The sequence below is a fragment of the Strongylocentrotus purpuratus genome, unplaced genomic scaffold (assembly GCF_000002235.5).
Source record: "Strongylocentrotus purpuratus isolate Spur 01 unplaced genomic scaffold, Spur_5.0 spur5_scaffold_10, whole genome shotgun sequence".
NCBI lineage: Eukaryota > Metazoa > Echinodermata > Echinoidea > Camarodonta > Strongylocentrotidae > Strongylocentrotus > Strongylocentrotus purpuratus.
The window spans coordinates 28,644,382-28,665,456 of NW_022145595.1; the positions used below are offsets into that span (position 1 = coordinate 28,644,382).

The window sequence follows — 21,075 nt, forward strand, 5'->3', positions numbered from 1 at the left end:
CCATCTATTTGGTATGTCAGGTCTCCTCCTCTCTATCACCACCACTCTCTCCTCCCCTCCATCCCCTCCCCTACCAGTACCACGCCCTGTGTCACTCCCCCTCTCCTCCCCAACCACAGTACATACTGATGAAATAGACCAACTTACATCATCTCCACTCCATCTATTTGGTATGTCTGGTCTCCTCCTCTCTATCACCACCACTCTCCTCATATCCTCTATGCTGGGATCCATAGGAACAGCATCATAGAACGGCAGCTGACATTCCTCAACGATTCCTGCAAGATGGAGAGATGGAGGAATATGAAATTTAGCAAAGTAGCAACAAGTCACCATAAAAAAGCGTTTATCTTTTAAAGGCATCGTAGATGCACGGCCATACGTGTTATCGATGCTTGTGATACGGTGTAATATTGAAGCCCTAAAATAAATCGCGCTCCAAAACGATCAAGAAGTGCCTCAAAAAAGTATTTTAAAAATTCGAGTGACCGGTTTTACCATACCCATTTTCCCCAATAGACCGTAGTGTTATGAAAACGCAAAACTTGGTTTCAATTTCCAATCATAAATATCTTGAAAATCAGACAGGCGATCGGCTTGTAAAGGTCATGGGGTTCCTGACTGGAGTAAAGGTTTATAATTATCATTGCAGCATGAGCTAAATCCAGGATTTTGTTTCAAAATCTGAGACAAAGTTACCGGATCCCTTTAACAGAATTTCATGTTTTGCCACACTTCATATGACCTTGACTTGATCTTGACTTGCTCTGTTCAGATGTCAAGGTGTAATTCACAGTTTGTCTGATGCCCTAAGTCTAATAATCATTTGATCAAAAATAACAATACTTAGTAAAGGACCAGTAGACTAAATGAGCAGTAGACCAAATGGGAAGTAGACTTATTGAAATTGCATCAAAAGGAAATTAGACCAAACTACTTAGCCTAAATGTTCATTAGACCAAATGATAAGTAGACAAAATTATTATTGGACCGTGCGGAAAGTAGAAGGCTGGGGTAGACTATATGGGAATAGACCAATTGGGTAGTAGATGAACTGGTTGTAGACCAAACGACAATAAACCTTTGATAGCATACCTCTTGTGACACATCTCCTAGCAATCTCCCACAGCACCATGCCGAAGGAATACATATCCGCCATCTTGAAGGCATCAAATGTGTTACTCATCAACACATTGTCCAACACCTCTGGAGGTAGGTACCGAGTGGTTCCTAGCCTCGTGTTCTGGCCTAGGTCTATCTCGTTACCCTCACTGTTTAATAGAAACAATAAGATATTTAGAATGTTATATTTTAAATTTAAACTGGATGTCAGTTGTAAATTGAAGTTTGTACACATGTATATTATGTACTTACATTTCAAAAGACTCATCAACATTCTTATCTGAAAATACATAATACTGCTCATTATAAAATGGAGGCCATGTGTAGAGGAGAGACAGCACCTATAGATGCATGTTAAGAACCCACTGCACTATTCGTATAAGAGTAGGGGGACCCTGGTGTAATGGTCTACCTGCAGAACACCAACCAGTTATACCGGGGAGGAGAGACCCGATCAAGGGTTACAGTGATTCAGTTTTCTTTTTGCCTCCCATGAACAGGTGAAACCCAATACATAATAATAACAAGACATAAGACATACAATTATTTGATTACCTACATGTATGATTACAGGTCATTCAATTGTTGAGATAGACCTGATTTAAAAGGTAAGAAAGATGATGAATACAGATCGGTTCAAGATTTTAAAATCTGATGTTTACAATTTTTGTTCGTTTATACTACCCTCCCCAAGAGCTTTATTCAAGATATCACAATATTTGATGAAATACCCACATAAGGCCTATAAAAAAAAAAGATGTTGTATTGCCCTTTAGGTGCCAAAACATGGGCCGTTCAATCGTTTTTACTCCCTCGTTGGGCTGCTTTTTCTCAGTTCTGAAAGCTTTAAAAGCCGACCATAGATGTTAAGATTTGGGGTTGGTCGCAAAGGGCAATACAACCTCATTTTTTTTTAGGCCTAATGTAAGTCCCCAAGGACTAATGTGCTTTTCACAACCTCATCACACAATCTCATCACACTTACCTGAGGAAGCGGGCAGCTAGTGACATGTCAGCAATCATACACGTTCCATTCTTCCTCACCATGATGTTAGAGGACTTGACGTCCCTATGAGCGATGGCAGGCTTGCCCTGCATGCCGCAGATCTCTGTGTGGAGATGAGCCAGTCCGTTGGCCGCAGAGTACGCCAGACGAAGCATGCTCTGTGAATCAAGGATGTTCACGTTGAGGAAGTCATAGAGGGAGCCCCATTCATGGTACTCTGTGATCAGGAAGAGCTGGGTGTAGGCCCCGCTGCCTCGTATGTCTGCTGCAATAAAACCTGGGGGCAACAAATAATCAAAATATCAATTAACAGCAAAAACAACAACAATGATATTGGTAATAATAATTGGACTTTTGCAATGCATTAGCACGAACTTAGATCAAGATCTATCGTAAAATGTTGGTTTAGCAATTTATTTTCGTATTCATGTCAACAATGCAAGATAAAATTGTCGGTAAGATGTGTTGAAATGTCCTGTACCATAGTGGTATAGTTATTTTAGTGTTCCTAGTCCCATATGTCCAAATTCAGGCTGGTTTTGACTTGATTTTTTTTTTCTCACTCTTTCGCCGTAAAGGCCGCACCCGACTTTTTGATATTTTCTCTTCCAAAAATACTGCGGCCTTTACACCGGCAAATACGGTAGTGCCTTTTCTGAAGGATACAAGGCACTGTAAGTTAGGGAGGAGACACTCCAAGGTTACAGTGATTAGGTTTGCTTTCCCTCTCCCGGGTACAGGTAACATCAAATAAATAATAATCAATAATAAAATATTAAAGGCATCGTTTAACAATGTTAAATCCGAGATGCACAGAAGTGCCTCATAAAAGTAAATTTTTTTGATTGACCGGTTATACCATACTCGTTTTCCCCAATAGACTGTTGTGTTATGAAAACCGTTTGGCAAACAGTTTTTTTTTCATTACAATTCCAATCATAAATATCTTGATAATCAGACAGGCGATCGGCTTGTAAAAGTCACGGGATTCCTGACTGACCTAAAGGTTTAAAATTATCATTGAACATGAGCTAAGTCCAGGATTTTCTTTCAGAATTTTGTTCCAGAACCGGATCCCTTTAAAGGAAACCTCACCCAAAAAAGAATTTTAACTTATTCTGAGAGATATATCATATTCTTGTCCATCACTGTACAAGATTCCTCACTAAGTATGTGAGAGAGAGATATAAAGCAAGAATAATTATTGAATTAAATTCTTTTCAACTAAAACTTGGTGCATAAATTAATGTATAAGTTTGCCTGGTACAATACATTATCAAGAAAATAGCTGGGCCCCTGTTATGCTAAAAGGCATTACATCACGCCAAGAATATCTTCATTTGTATAATGTCTCTTGTACACTTCCGTGAGGAATATTGTACATCAAAGCGGAGAAATACATCTCAGTTTTCAGCATACCAGCACATATTCTTTGGAGCGAGGTTTCCTTTAATCATTTTAAGATGATAGTACCAGTATCTATGAGTGAAAATGATATCAGCTTTGCAAGTGCCAGGTTAATAGCCTATGAACCTACTCACACAAACAAATAAGACTACTCTCGGTGGGAATGTATTTAATGAAAGCTATATCTTTCATGGTGAGGTTTTAAAGATAAGTACATGGAAACATTGCTATGTGTTGAGACTAAGAAAGTGACCAGCAGGGACATTCTTATGGCTCACTCTTAAAGGTAAAGACCAGTATTGGAAACGCCCCAATTTCAAAAAATGAAATGGAAGCTCTCATTACCAATCATGTGAAAGAATATGTTTTGACTAATACATGATGATAAAAAATTTGCCTGGAAACCGCCTACTAATTCATATATTTGGTAAATTTATTTCTCTCATGGTCTGTGAGAGATATAGGGTAGTCCCATATACATCTTTCTGTGTATAGTGCTTGTAACTTTACGAAGAATGGGCCAAATTTCTTATCATTTTGATGATTCCAGAACCTTGCAGATGCTAGATGCTAGATGCTAGATGATCAACCTTTTCTGATCGATTCCACAACGTTTCTTTCACAATGCAATCGCATGACCATAACTGGTCTTTACCTTTAATTCTAAAGTGTGAATGGTGGATCATAGAGGTCAAGCTTTGTATAGATTTCCCACAAAATCAAACACTAGAAGGGTGTAATTTCACCTACCGGTAATAAGTTTGTATGCCACATGAACATTGTTTTGTCAAATAAAACTGACATTAAATTGGTTGTTTCAGTATTCCATACTATATTTTGTATTATTGTTTGTATGTTTTTATGGTTATGGTTAAATATGATATCTTGAATAACTACCTTCCAAATTTTACATTGGCATCAACTTCAAATGAAGCTTGAAAAAAGAGGGGGGCAACTTACTTAGTATGTTTGAATGCCTTATACAAACTCTATCAAAAGATATTTAGGCTGCTCCTAAAAGCTGTACAGTTACTGTTTAGTTCTAATAGCAGGGTGGGGGGGGGGGGGGGGTAACTTACTTACTACATTTATATACCTCAAGAAAATTTTGAATTTTGGAAATAAAGGGGGATAACTTACTTAATATGCTTGTATGCCTCATGAGAACTGTTTGATAGATCTCTGTTTCCCTAAACCAGCTGGCCTCTTCAGCAGTGAAATAGATTTTGACGGCGACATTCTCCCCTCTCCATTTGGCCTTCCAGACCTCACCATAGCGCCCTTTCCCAATCTTACGTATCAGCTGAACTTGCTTGGCAATGGTGCGTTGGACCTACAAGAGAAACGGGGGAAAAATACATGGATTACTTTCTTGCTAAATATATTACTCATTGCAGATGTAGTATCAAAAATAATATTGCTAGTGATATTTGTTTGTAGGCGTACGATTATTGATTGAATTATTTGACCGCCGGTCCACCCGTAAAGTATAAAGCACGCTTGCTTACAATATATTTTATCACCTGACAAAGCGTTGCAGCGGCGCACGAAAAGTCGTGATCTTTTAGATCCCTTGTTGACCATACATTGCGAGACAAACAAATATCACTAGAGATATTATTTCCAATTAATCTCTTGTTTAGAATATCACAATATAACAGCTTCCATTGTAACTTGCAAATTTTAAAGGGACAGTCTATCTCAGATTTGGAGGGTTCAGTTGATATTTATTGGGTCACATCAATTTTGATAGGTGATTCTTATAGTTAAATATATGGCAACAAAATGAGTAAGAAGTTCAGCGACCCGAAACCGACATGCCTTATCTTTCCATTAGATATAAATAGCAAAAGACCACACAAAGCTTAGCGTTATCATCATTCAATCTTGTCGGATGAATTCCTGAACGAACAAAAAGAGAGACAAGAATGTTTGGTCATTTTGCTCAGAAGCGTCTTCAAGTCTACACACGTCGGATGTTGCCCTTTTGATGTTAGATCTAGTGATTAGAACTTACGAGGAGAGGAAGTCCAGAACCGCTTCCAGATGCGCTGGACTTCTCGAGTAGTTCTGATAAGGTCTCCCCCGGTCCAATGAATGAGTCGTCTTGCTGCGCTACCTCAAAGTCATAGCGTCTTCTCACCTCTCTCTTCTTATACCTAAATAGAGAGAAATATGCCATACGGAGATTAGAGAGGCATGGCATACAATATACTTTGTGGTTCTTTGTTTAGTGTTATGATCTAATGTGACCTTTCTCAGATCAAGATCTGTATTAATAAGTTGCTTCCAACTACTAAAATAGAAGAACAGGATGTGCTAAGATGCCTAGACAAAGGATGTACTTTATGAGAGGAAAGTATTCCAAAGTTTCACTGCCCTTTGATAACATATAAGCAACGCAATGAATATTAAAATAGCACTATTTTTGAGATGCCTAGACAACAGATGGACAGCACATTTTAAAAGGGAATGCATTCCAAAGCTATGACTCTTCTTTGATGACATTTACGCAACAAATTTTTATTCCTACATTGTCCAAATTGTTGATAGTGTCAGCAGTGATATTATAAGCAGTATTTCAACGATCGTAACTTTAGTTTACAAATTTGATCAAAACTTTTTGTATTTGCGTAGCACCCTTCTGCAGGGCGCACAATTCAAATACAGTCAAACCTGTCTATAGCGACTGCCCAAGAGAAACACAAATAGTGGCCTTTGTAGACAGGTGGTCACTAAAGCAGGTTTGACTGTACAATCCATTTATCACAATACTTCAACTCCACTTTTATAATTCTTTCTTCCTTTATCCATTTCTAAACCACGTCTGAACAGCGAAAGAACATAATGTTAAAGCCCATAGCAGTGGGCTCTCATTTGGGAATTCAACATCATTCAGGTATTTACCGAATAACATGTGTTTTCAATCACTAGAATTCAGTTTCATGACCAACAGGCCTTATGTAACACTCTGCAATTTTCACCCGTCCCCCATATGGTTAAATCCTTATCTGACATTTGCATCATCCGAAGATTCTCCAAGAGACGAGGGGGTATTTCTTGATGGGACTTCAGGTTTGCTGTGTGTGAGACTTGTAACACTCATTAATGGTATTTCCACCAAGTCTGGTGTCAGTGAGTTTTGACCTTCTGCATAGGGAAACTGTCTACCATCTCCCTTTAAAGCCCCTCTACACTAGTTTATCCAGGCTGGATTGGACCTCCCTGCAAGGTCACTGACAGGTGGTTATCTCATCAAATCAGCTCTCAATTAACATAAGAAAAGGGGATCATGGGGGACCAACGGTCACCGATTAGGCATTGTTTGCTATATAGAGGGCGCAAGTAGCTATAAGTAGTACAGACAGCCTTTAAATACCCTTCTGGTTCTCAGTAGCGGATGAGAGAAGTGGATGAGAGAAGAAGACTAACCTCAAGTAGAAGAATGTAAGAGCAATGATGAATGCTGCGGCACAGAAAGTGACGGAGATGAGAAGAGCTATTTGGTGGACGGTCGTGTTGTAGGTGTCTTCTACACCTGGCAGTTCTGTTTAAAAAAATACAAAACAGGTGTTTATCAGTTTATTACTTCAATGTGACATACATGTAGGCATACATAACATATTGGGTATTGTGGGGATGTGGCGAAGTGATGACCAGAAGGAGGGGGAGGGGGGTGTCTCCATCAGAAGTACACCTTTCTAAACTTTCACAAAATAAAACAATGATTCATCATCAATGCTGTTTGAAATTAACATCTGGGTAGGATTACACAGTACATCTGTGAGAAAATAGTTAACCTTTGGCTTGCCAGTACTACAAGTATGTTCATTTCAATTATCCTAGAAATTGAAATGAAAAGAATAGTTTCCTACAAACAAAACAAAATATATATATATATAAAAGGGAGAGGTGAAAGCTTTAGCTCTGTAAAAACACCATAAAAGTTCGAAAGACTGATGGCAAAACAGAGCATATAACTTTCCAGTAGACAATCACACAAAAAAGTGTTGTTATCAAAACATACAGCACTCTTTTTTCCTTCAAATATCAAATCAGAGTGACAAAAAGAGGACTTTTTGAGAATTGATCTGTTTACCTGTTGTTGTTGAGGTAGTAGTAGGGGGTAGGGTAGGGTTGAGCTTAAGATTACAATTAGGCTCATCATTACAGCAGTAGACTGTACGGGATATTCTGTGATTGCTAAGCTGACCCTTGCACTGCATCAAACCCCCATCTTCCTCCGGTGCTAAACATCCATACGATCTGGAGAAGGAGAATGAAAGAGGAGATATAATAATAATAATCATATTAAGAATTGGATTTATATAGTGCCTTTTCCAAAGGATACAAGGCCCTGTCTCTTGGACTATCAACAATTTGAGAGGAGTTGTACAGGTAAGTTTTCAGTTGTTTTTTTAAGAAATCTAGTGAAGTACTGTTTCTCAAGAACGAGATGGACAGATAGAAAAAGAGTGAGAGAGAGGGAGGGATGGAGGGAGAGATGGAGGGAGGGATGGAAGAAGAGAGAGAGGGAGGGATGGATGGAGGGAGAGATGGAGGGAGGGATGGAAGAAGAGAGAGAGGGAGGGATGGAAGGAGAGAGAGATAGAAAGAGAGAGAAAGAGAAAGAGAGAAGAGAGAGAGAGAGAGAAATAAAGAGAATGACAGGGAGAAGGGAAATAACAAAACAAAATGCAAAAGAGAAATTGGTTATTGCTACATGTACAACTGTATGTGTAGTATGGTTGTATAGTGCATAAAACAATTACATGTACATGGCATAGATTCACTTGTTGAGATATGTGTAAGTGTGTAACTACATGTATACTTCAATGTGAGCACAGCTTATCAGTCCCTGCTGTAAACCCAGAAACTTCAATAAGCATCCAAATTCTGCAAAATTCATGAGTGATTTAGATTCACAAAAAAAACATCATCATTTATCACTAGTGGGGCTTTTAGTTCAATAAAGTTGTAGAATGTCTTCCTAGCTCCAAAAGCACTAGGACAAATATTGGTAAAAGTACAAAATAGTACAATGATGAAGCGAATATGAACACAACTATGAACACAACTATCAAACATGACTGCATCGTTTTCCAAATGTGTGTTGGTGATCTTGATATCTCTACAGAAAATTGAATGCATTCACTATGAACATGACAGACAAAGAAAGCGGACAAAATATACAGTTCCTCAGGTAGACAAAGGAACATCCCTTCACTGCTATTATGTAAAAAGGTGAATATGCATGTGACACCTGTTCTACACATTTTTACATAATAGCAGTGAAGGGATGTCCCTTTGTCTACCTGAGGAACTGTATATTTTGTCCGCTTTCTTTGTCAGTCATATTCATAGTGATATTGCTACTGGTAGATGTGAACAAAGCATGAATCTATTTTTCCAGATCCATGATAGGAATAAGACATAGACACAGAAGGAATACAACATGAACAATAAAAATGAATGCCATGGATATCTACACATATCTTCTCACTGTCTCCTCCCCGCGAGATACGATATATGAAACCTGATGATATTTATGAATCAAGGGATCTTGTTTTTTCTACACGACAGGTCAGTGGATCCCGATCCCTTCTGAATTTCTTTCCATATTTTTTGCGACAAGTGATAAATGAGTTCGCTGTCGGCGTGATACATAGGGGTTCATGACCGCTCCTGGAAGAAAAGAGCCGCGTGAAGTGTTGTCTTTGCAGCTTCCCAGAAAAAAAGGAAACAAATCACGAATGCTGTGATTCTTCTTTCTAACTTTCTCCTTGTATCGAGCGACATAGACTCTCATTAAAACTGTGATACCAGCTGGTCTTACTAAATTAGCTTGAAACAAGTCCCAGACCTGTTGGTGCCCCATACATTCTATACAAAAGAAATCATTCAAAAGTTGGAAACGGAGAATTGACAGGGCCTGAAATTAGACAAGATAAATGCCTAAAAAATGGCATCCTTGATTAAATTCAAGAAGCATGTTCCTATCAATTATCCTAGCATCTGCTTGTGACATCAATTTCAGTTTGATATCTGGCATGTCTGGACAATTCGATGGGAGTAAGGTACGAGTCCTCTTATTCTTTTCAATGAAAAGAAAAAAATCAACGAAAAGAAAAAAAATCAACATAATCTATTTGGTGAAAAGCTCAAACTGAAAAGAATGCAACTTCAAACATGGATAAATTTTCAATGTACCATACTTTTTTTAAATGGACTTGAATAAATCAAATTGAATGCAGAGCATAAAATTAATGATGATAACGACGTAGTTTTAGCAGAAAAGGTGCAGGTACACTGTTAGTCACAAAGACATCAAATACAAAGGAGTATTACATTAATGAGAACTCATTAACTCTTTTTTTAAGTGGAGCATTCCTCTGCGTATAATATATACTTTGAAGACAAATAGAGCGAGATGAAACATTTCTGTCCCTGAGATTATTCTCCTTCTTCAATTACATGTAGTTATTGGTAGTGCATCAATTCTTCACCATCCTCATCTCGTCTTCCAGGCAAGGAGAAGCAGGGGGAAAAACTTGTCAGGCAGATGGATATGTTTGTTATGAATTCAGCATTCATCAAGTCTGTCATTATACATGCACCCTATGTATTGTTATAGGCACTGCGAGACATTGAACCTGAAGCAACGTTCCGTTCGCCTATAGGCATGCATGTCTAGTCTACAGCCAAGCCAAGACAATCTTTCTTTTTTATCTCAGTCAATAAGATATTTATGATATGTTTTCAACAGTACACTGTTTATAAAGCTATCATCTTTCCTGGTAGATCTTTTCAACTGATAGTTTTTGACATCAGCTCCGGGGATCAAAAACAAAAATCACAAGTAAATTTGATACCAACTCTTCTTCTTTTGATTCAACTCCAAGCTCCAACATCTGGATATAAGAACAGACTCATGCACTAATGCAAATCTCAGATGATTTCATTCATGTTCACTTTGTAGTCATTGCTCGACACTGTGATGTTATTCTTTGTATTATGATCGGCCATTGAACCTACAGCTATGCCTCGGCAAACCCACGTACATTTATATCCTCTCTCTTGATGTCATGTTACAGATAAGCTGAGATGAAGTCTGTGAGGGGCTCATATCATATCTACTCAAGTTACAAATTCAATATATTGGTTGATGTATAAATAATGCATAGTGACCACTAAATAAACCTCAGCTTGCATCAAGATCAAAATTCCCACAGACAGGTTCTGAATGAATAATAATCATCTCACAAACGTAATTTCAACATATTTGTGTCCTTTTCTGTTCAGTTTTAGCTTTCGAGTTATAAGATTGAAAATATTTATAAAACCCAAACTTTACAACACGATATATAAAGTTTGTATGATATATAAATAAATAGATAAATAACATTTTAGAAATTTGCAGATAGATGATAAGCATTAAAAAAAAATAAGGCTATAATCTATATATAAATCAGTGATACTGATAGTTATCAACTTCTACAGGTTCATCTTCAAACCTGATTACACATACTGGTACACATAGAAAGTAAATATAAATGAATTTCCATCATTTACAGACCAGATAATTCATTCAAGATGGTTTTCTAACCACACTCGAGCGCTACTAAAGGATGTGAGATTCATTATCCTCCTCGTGTATTATCCCTTTATCATCAATCAAGTTACTCTTTATTCATTGTAATGGTCGGGCAGTGAACCTGAGGGGAAGCAACAGTCAGTCTATGTATTAACATGAGCTTTAACATATTAGCTGCTGGGTTCCACACATCTTAACCCATGAACTAATGAATTCCCTCTTTTCAACAGGTTCCTATAGGCAACAGTTTAAAGACCATGTGCTTTTTTCCCCATCATTTATTCTTCTTTTCTCTGCATATACATGTATATATGTACACAATAAAATCCATAATATAATGAATGATTTGTGTGTCATTATTATTTTTAGGGTGTGTAGGGTAAATCATTCTTTCTGGAACTAGCCATTGATAATAATTTGTATTTAAAGCCTATTGAGAAACCAAAATCATCTCCAATGGATTGAAGATAATATTGATATGAGTTCAGCTCAGTCTGAATAGGAGTTTTAACTTCCTATCTCGCTATATCCCTACCAATATTACCAGTAAGAAGCTTCTACGAATCAGCACCCTGCTTTAAAACAAGATGCAAAACAGCTACATGTATACAACATTTATGTGGTCGATTGTATCTACGCAAAATGTAGCCTGGAAAAAAAGATGACATCTTCCACAGTACCATTATTTTTATCAGTAAGAAATCCCTTGCATCAAAACTGCACTTCCACAGAAGAATTTAATTCAAGTTTTTTCACATTTTGTTACAGAGCAACACAGAGGGCATCATGAACTGAATTCATCTCTACCTCAGATGTCAAAGGTCACTCAGCAGAGTGGGAAACACAAACAAACCCTTGCTCTATAAATAGACTGCAGTCTGCCAGCTGAATGACCTTGAGTAAATCTGCTTGTAAGGTCGCGACCTAGCCCCTGGGAGAAGGGCACAACATGGCCCCTGGGGAAAGGCCCCTGGAGATAAGGGCATTATCACAGCCCCTGGGAAAAGGGCATGATCATGGCCCCTGGAAGAAAAGACAAGGACATAGTCTCAAGACATGCCAGCTTGGACTACAGACTGTTAAAAATTATAGACCAGAAAATCTGGGAAGCTTTTGGTCCATCATTAGACAAGTTCGCCATTTTTTAAATAAAAGGGTATTACATGTTCAAGCTCTTTTCTCTATTCCAACCAAGAGATTATTGGACAAATCAAAGGGTAGTTCCACCCCCCCCCCCTATTTTACAATGCGTTACATTTTCATGAACTTGTCTTTGCATGGAAAGTAAGCCCGGGATAGGAGATCTACATTCTCTTTTCCATTCTCACTTGCTTGATTTTCCTTATACAGAAAATCTCTGTCTTTGATTACATCCCCAAACTCACAATTTGATTTCCACTACTCTGTAAACACGCTATTTGAATTTGGACAGCAGTTCGCATCGCAACGTATGGCGACAGTGGCAGCATCCATGATCTACAATGTATGCGTACATGGAGGCAGACTGATTATGAGATAGAGAACTCGACATGCAATCTCACCCACACATAAATCTATATGAGTGGGACCACATGTAATCAGACGCTACTGGGTCATTGACTGTTTATTTGGGTATTGGCAGACACACTTGCAATCACTATGTAGTGGCGTCTACATTGGGCCAAGTTCACTGTGCGATGGTTCATCAATTCTTTTCATGTAACCATGTCTTCAGGAAAGGCTAGGCTTCAAATACAGCCTCTATTCATTTTAATTTTAAAAATAATTTAATAAGTAATGCAAATAATTAGAAAGGCAGATCTGCACGGAACAAGCTCCCATTTATACACTTTTAATGGGAAAAAATGAAAAGCACTCAACAGAAAATGACCAAAGCAGCAGCATGTATAAGGTGGGCTTTTCCAAGATCCCACAGAAAAGGGAAATGATGCTGTCTCAAATCTAAACACAGACAAATCAATAGATGGGACTACAGCTGTAGAGACTGTACACCATGAAAGTTTAATGTTAAATTAAAGAACTGGCATTTATTATCTTGATAGATTTTCAATGTCTGTATATTAAACCTAGAAGTGTCTAATGCATGCATTTGCTCCATACATTCAACTGTAAAAATAAATTCCTACACTGCAAATTGATGACAGTGAACAGGGCATAAGACACATACTTTTAGGCCTATACGTGTACATACCGTGCACAACCTTAAAGCTGAAGACCAGTTATGGTCATGCGATTGCATTGTGGATGAAATGTTGTGGAATCAATCAAAAAAAGGTTGATCATCTAGCATATAAGTATTGGTGTGTACTGCAAGGTTCTGGAATCATCAAAATGATAAGAGATTTGGCCCAGTCTTGGTAAAGTTACAAGCACTGTACACAGAAAGGTGGGTATGGGACAACGCGACACGTGCGCGATATATCTATCAGGTCCAAATAGATATAATAATTTGCCAAATATATCAATTAGTAGGCGGTTACTCGGCAGAATTTTTATCATCAGGTAGACTATTAGTCTAAACATATTCTTTGACATGATTGGTAATAAGAGCTTCCATTTCATTTTTTGAGAGGGAGCATTTCCAAAACTGGTCTTTACCTTTAAATGTGTATGCCTACATTGACATCTGCGGGCAGCTATGACCTCGAGTACCCCTTAGCCAATAGTCATATGTAATTGGTAAGTACTGCAAAAACAATTTACTGGTAGTGTTAGACCTTCATGCACATGTGACATTAAGAGGCTAAAGATGTGCAGATAATCTGTATCATAAACACCTTGCCATCTTGCATAAAATGTTGAGGCCAAAAAGTGCCAGGGAGCGTCCAGACAGAGATAGAAACTATTACAGCTCCATTCAACGCTTTGCATCCTCTGGAAAAGGTGCTATGTAAATCCAATTATTACATCATTGTTATTGTCATTGTTGGTGTTGTATTTTTGACTATTATTATTATTATGAAAATTATTTCTTTCTTCACAATCACCTGTTTTTGAGATGTAAAGAAAGACTTTTTTTTTTTAAGTTACCAGGACATCACCAATCAGATGAACCTCTTCAATGCCTACAGCTTTTATGTTTGACCTGGAACCCATTTCACAAAGCCTTTATTCAATGACAAATAACAAACATCAGTGACAAATCTGCTGATAACCAATCAGAAGCAAGCATTTCAGTAGCTTATAACAACAACTGTCATTTGTCACTGATGACAAGTTTTGTGAAACGCCTCCCTGAATGCAAGGCAGCAGTGTGCATCTTCAATCACAGAGCTCGCTCGCTCTCAGATTCTATGATATACACTGCTGTCTTGAGCCAAGGCTGCAGTGACCCCTCAACTCTGGTTATCATCACAGACTTTCACCTCAGTGACACCGTGACCTTGGTCTGTAGGTCGACCCAGTCTCAGCACTGTCACTTCTCCTCCCCAGGAGGTCAAAGGCCTTGAAGTAATTAGTCTTGACCTTTACCGATGAGGACATCCCCATGGTCCACTGTCCCAAGCTGTCCATATATCAATGACCAGCAATGGACAGCTTGTTGATAAACAAACGACTCCCTGTTGATAGTGTATCTTGCTATTTATAGGAATACTAATTGAGTATGAAAAATGGAGTAGCTTGGTCATTACAGTGATGCCCAGGTTATGATGGGTAGGCCTGCACTGCAGGGTTCAGGCTACTGTACGTATTGCTCTTTGGAAACTCCTTCAAGGAATACCCAGGTCTGTTTTATGTTTAGGCAATTGTGCAATGTATTTCAATTACTGCATAGGTTAAAATCATTTGTAGAGAGCTTGAAGGGTAATAACTCTGTGTTAAACCTTTTGTGAAAATCTTTCCACATTTTGTGGTTTGGGTCTATAACTATTTATTCAAACCCCTAACAATATGCTAGATGCACGAGTACAAATGGCAAAGATTTCTGCACACACTGGATCCGTTTTTTTTTCTTCTTTATTAGGAAGGAAAAAATCTTTAACATTCTTAAATTGGCAACATGTTGAGAGATTCAAAATCAATGTTTTTCGAAAAAAATTGGCAATTTCTTCCACTTTCCGATAACATTCTCTCCTATGTACGTACATGTATATTGCTTTCAGAGACATTATTTAAACAATGTAATGATAAAAGAAAAACTTTACTGTTGCCAATTTGAAGAACAGTATGTGATCAATTTAGCCCTAAAAAAAAATCCTGAAAGGATTAAAATATATGAGTTGATGCTACCTCAAAGCTTGACAATCAGTTATTATGCTGCTTATTCTTGGCAGATGATATTTCACCCTTGGTCAATATATCTGAAGTAAATTAAGATTTGCATCAAGTTCAAACTCGAAGAAGCAACTATCATACTATACAAGTAATTAGGCTTATACTTTGGGGCACCTATTAAACATTCTGGTTTCCTCATATAGATGAAATCTATCTGATAGATTTCCTAATACAGATATTTTCTATCAAGTAGATTTCCTAGTAATGGAGACACCTTCTATCAGATAGATTCCTAATGCAGATATCATTTATATTACCAGATTACTTTGACGCCATTTCCTCGTTGCTACCATGTTTTTTTAATAACATCATGTAGTCTAGGCAATATTAAAAGCAATAAAAAAGTTACGACTTTGTTAATGACATTAATACTTGAAATCTGAAAACATGACACATGAGAAACGGGGAATCGGGGAAAAGAGAATTAAAGTTCAAAGTGATGAAACAAGAGAAGATAGAGAAGGCATGTATATCCAAGCATGATGGGAGAAGCTAGTACCAGTAGGCTGATAGAATGGGAAAAGGTGAACGAGATAGAAAGGTGTTCAAGGATGAGCCTTTCATTCTCCTTTTGGTCAACCCCGAAAAGCTCCCCCACCGTCTGTCAGATCGAACTTTGGCAATTTTTCCGACTTTTCAAGCGTGAATTTGGTCGATGACTAATTCCAAAGCAGCGCAGCTCGATTTTCATGGTGAGAAAGCAAAGAAGTGCATTGACTGGGCCCGAGCTGGTACATGCATGCGTGCAAATTCCTTAACTTGCTAATACTGCTCTTATTCTCAGGCTTCCACCTCTCTCTCTCTCCCTCTTTCTCTCTCTCCATCTCTCTCTCTCTCTCTCCCTCTCTCTCTCTCCCTCCCTCCCTCTCTCCCTCTCTGTCTATTTGCTATACATTGTACATCCCTTTTACTCTACAATGTACACCTGCCATCTGGTGATTTTCTTCACTTCTTGCTCTTGCACCACCCAGAAAAATGCACAGCCTCATAAATACCAGATCCTTTTCTTCCTATTACTTTTTTTAACATTTAGGCTAACTTTAAGTTAAGTTAAGTTTAAGTTAACTTCTTTTTTTTTTATCCACAAAACTGTAGAGAATATTCACAGCCTTCCGAAAACCAAGATATTTTTTCTACATTATCTCCATTATCCAGTACCATATCCCAATTTCTGAGTTGACAAACGTTTTTTTTTTCTTCATGAGACTTTAATATCTTGTTATGATAATTTTGTTCTCTACCTACATGTACAATGGTAATGGAGCTTAAAATTTTTTTTTTTTTAATGTTTGACAAATGTTAATTGTTCAACATCAATGCCTAATAGATACCAGATACATGTATGTTCACTATAGCATGTTCAAATGAACATTGATCGTATTTTATTTGAAGACCTACTTGCATATATTTGTCATCCTATGGGGAATGTCGCTATTGAAGCTTTTTGGGGGGATGTATTCCAGCTCTCTACCATGGCTGTGCATGAAAGTGACAAGAATCATGAACATGGCATTGTAGCTGGCACATTTTGGTCCTCTGGCGCTTCAATATCATGTTGTGACTGCCGTGAGAAATTCTACCCAAAATATTGGCTATCATATTACAATTGACTAGCAGGGAGAGATGATGGAAAGAGAGAGATGGAGAGACAAAGACTGGTTACAGAATAAAAGAGAACAGGACCAAGATAAAACAGAGGAAAGAAAGAGAAGGGAAAAGGGAAAAGAGAAAAAAAGAAGGGAAAAGAGAAAAAAAGAAGGGAAAAGAAAAAAAAAAGAAGGGAAAAGAGAAAGGAAAAGGGAAAAAAGAAAGGAAAAGGGGAAATGAGAAAGGAGAAATGAAAAGAGAAATGAAGAGAGAAAAGAAAAGAGAAAAGAAAAGAGAAAATAGTAGACAAAAGAGTAAGGAGAAAAGAAAAATATAGAAATTGAAAAGGGACAGAGAGAAATGGAAAAGAGAACAAAAGAGAAGAGAGAGTGTGAGAGACAGATAGAGAGTGAGAGAGAGAGAGAGAGGGGGAGAGAGAGGGAGAGGGAGGGAGAGAGAGAGAGAGGGAGGGAGAGAGAGGGGGAGAGAGTGTGTTTGGTAAAGGCAAATAGGCACACTTTCATACTACAAATCAAGACCAATAATCCTCAGCAACACTGACTGGAATAACTGAAAGAACTTTTTTTCCCTTCATAATTATGTGAGAGAAGGTGGGGGGGGGGGGGGGGGGATAGAGAGAGTAAGTGCGTGTGTATGAGAGAGATGGAGAAAGAAAGAGTGAAAAAGAGAATGCATCCATATTTTAGTCCTTAATTCATCATGACTTGAAGCATGCAACAGAGCATTCCCTGAGGGGAGTGAGGTGAAATTGAGATTTCAAGCTTCATAGACGCCTAGACTAGGCAGCTGAGTTTTTAAAGGAACATTATTTCATTTAATTTAAACGAGACCTTCCAACCTATCAATCCTATCATCACTTCCATAGTCCCCATACCCCAACCTCTTTCCTTTCCTTCAGTTTCAATCTTCATTATTCTCTTCTTTCTCCTAATTAGCATACACCAATTTCAACTCTTCACTGGATATTCTCTTCATCTCTCAATATATTACAGGTTAACGTAAAACCAGAAACTCTCCTAGACTTTACGAGCACTTTAGCTTTCCAGAGAGTTCCATGGCATAAAAAGATAAAAATAAATAAACAAACAAAACTGAAAATGCAATCCCAAAAATTTCATAATGTGAGTTGCTAATATTTAGAAATCTTAAAATTTCTGAACTTTAACTTACAGTGATGTCCTTTACTGTTTGCTCGTAAAGACACATGCTACCGTTAATCGAGCAAGACAGATTATCCCTTGAAGTATCATTATGAATACCATAAAAGGCATATTGATGGTGCTATAACACGTCTACTGCCTTTACATTTTATAGATCCTTCATTCTAAGTCAGAGCCTTTATGAAACACACTTGCATGTGAACAATTTCAAAGGCAATGCTCTTGTAAAAACGTCTTTGATAACTTTCACAGAGCAAGGAAATTGGCACTCAAAACTTGGGAAATGGGACTCAAGTCACAAGTAAAATCACAAAATGACAGCTTATTATGATCAGTTTCAAAATTTAAAGAGGCACAAGGCATAAGAGTATCAGCAATGGAAAACAAGGGAAATGGAAAAGCAAAGTGACCTATGATTCTTGAAGCCGAACTTCAAAGAAACATACATGAAATATTCAATTACTGAATTAAAACTCTTCAAAAGTGAAAACCCTATAAATTTGTATAAACTAGAAACAAAACAACTTCCGAAGGATTTTAAAGGCAGAATCGATCCATCTTACTAATTCTGTTTCCAACTCCACGAGCATGTGTGTATAAGGTATGGTGCATTATTAAAAGTCTATAGTAATTCAGTAATCAACAGGTTAAAATCACAGATTCCAGTCCACTGGCTACACACTGACTGTGTTTCCAAGTTTCAGGTCAGCCATCGAAAAAAGGACATGTTCTGATGCCCTTTAAAGCTGGATTGCGCCTTTAATGGCAGGTCTGATATGAAATATGTACACAGTCTTGAATTACCAGCCCGGTTCCACCGCTGTATTAGCTTTCGTGGGAGCTCACCTGAGCAGGCGATTATTTCTCTCAAGAAAATCCCAGAGTTTTAGGATTGAGGCTTTACCATGCAAGGCAGGATTGAGTACTAACAGAAATCCATCGCTACAAAGGGCAAGATGGCAAACAGAAGGATGGAAACGAAGGAGTTGAGAGGGCTAGAGTGGAGACATTTTATACAATTTCTTCCTCTCTTGCTAGTTCTTTCAACTCATAGAAGTGGATTTGATCGTAGATTGTATTACAGATGAAGCTCATAAAAAAACTAAGCTAGCATTGTGGTTTGGGAAGCATGTAACTCTGCACGCGATGCAAAAGTTACATCGCAAAATTAGTGCTTCAACTAACTTTTATGTTTTCAATATGATTTGTTCATATCATCGATATAGTACTCTATAGATGACAAATACATTTTAAGTTTTTGAATACATGGAAAAACTTGAAACTTAAAGGTTTCAATGCATGAAATCTTTATCATTGTCATGTACCTTGGCACAACAAACATGATTCAAGAATTCATAAACGGAAAGTGACAAAACAGAAGTAAATCAAACACATTATTCCATTTGACAATGAATAGTTATGCTGCCTTTATGGCATCTGTTTCAATATTAATATCCTCTAATGGCAGCTATAATTTTACAATGCACAACATTAGCTGGTAGATGAGTAACTTTGAGATAGAGTGGGGCTACATGTATTGGTATATGGAGGTGGATGTATGCATACTGCATGTTCTCCCGGCTTCTACCGAGTCTCAAGTTTCTCAGTCCATCTGAAATGAAATCTGGAAAGCCAAACACTGCGCTCATTTCACAGGTTTGCCAATTTTGTTCGATCTCCCAATTTTTATTGCCTTTTACTTTTCTTTTCTTTATTTTATGTCAAATGTTACATGAAATTCCTTCATGGTATTGTCTAGTCATGTTACATCATACAGTATGTATCTCAAAATATTCCTCTCCCTGATAATATCCTATCTCATAATCAATTCCTGCAATAAGAGCTTTTTAACTTTTCTCTTCCCACTCCCTAATTCCACTTTCACTTTTAACTTACAGTTACAAATAATAAAAATAGTTTTTACAAACATATACCCAACTAGAACCTTGATTCATTTGCAAAACTCACCACCCCTTCCCTCTGTAGTCTGGACCCCTACTCATTTCTCTATTACTTCATGTAATTCTTTTTCCCTCCTCCCCCCCCCCCCCTCCTCCTTCTCTTCTTTATCTCCATCTCCATCTCCATCTCCATCTCCATCTCCATCTCTCTCTCTCTCTCTCTCTCTCTCTCTCTCTCTCTCTCTCTCTCTCTCTCTATCTATCTATCTATCTCTCTCTTTCTCTCACTCTCTCCTCCTTGTCATCACTTCAAGAGACCATTTTCAGGGTGATGGAAAGTCAACTTGACAGGAGGAAATGGACAGTCTTCAGGATGATAAAGTGATGCAGTTCATCATCTTCTCATGTCAAACTCCATTACAAAGTACTCTCAGGACCGTCCAGAACAAGGGTGAAAAATGTGCACAATTATGCTCTAAGAAACGGTCAGTCATAATGATAAGGCGGATTACTTTTCCTTCATTTCTTTCCCATTTCTTCCCTTTCCAATTCCTTGTGGGCTGTATATAGCAAAGGGTATTTGATTAGCTTTAGTTACAAAATAGGGAACTGATTAGTAAAGTTTTAGTAATTATATTTTTCATTAAATTGTCCAATGTTTTAAACTTGCAAAGATATCAGAACAGATCTAAGATTAGAGGCCTTCCATGAATACTAGAGAGCACCTTTAAGAAAATTTACATCATTACATGTGAACCTTACGAATGCTGCAAATCTCATCACAACTTTATGAACTAAATTGTTTAGTCTGTTCATAACACAGAACACAAACAATGTATCAATTCACAGCATAAATTATACGCATCTCTACACCAGCAAATGAAACGAGGGCCTATAAATCGATGCGAGATGTGGCATTGAAAGCAACAACTACAGTCCATGCTGATCAGAATTATGATTTATGAAGTCAAGTTTATGACAGTAACAACACACTCACAGCCC

The 21,075-nt window shown here is 37.7% G+C and overlaps 1 protein-coding gene across 1 annotated transcript in view; it reads right to left on the reverse strand.

Annotated features, from left to right (window-relative positions):
* Positions 1–21,075, reverse strand: part of LOC592872 (bone morphogenetic protein receptor type-1B) — a 35,812-nt gene that overhangs the window by 8,702 nt on the left and 6,035 nt on the right. The window contains exons 3-9 of the mRNA XM_792376.5: positions 7,635–7,801; positions 6,968–7,082; positions 5,553–5,694; positions 4,676–4,868; positions 2,108–2,405; positions 1,096–1,271; positions 148–278 (exon numbers count right to left, since the gene is read on the reverse strand). Of these exons, the coding sequence (XP_797469.4) occupies positions 148–278; positions 1,096–1,271; positions 2,108–2,405; positions 4,676–4,868; positions 5,553–5,694; positions 6,968–7,082; positions 7,635–7,801 (1,222 nt within the window). The remainder of the gene's footprint in view (positions 1–147; positions 279–1,095; positions 1,272–2,107; positions 2,406–4,675; positions 4,869–5,552; positions 5,695–6,967; positions 7,083–7,634; positions 7,802–21,075) is intronic.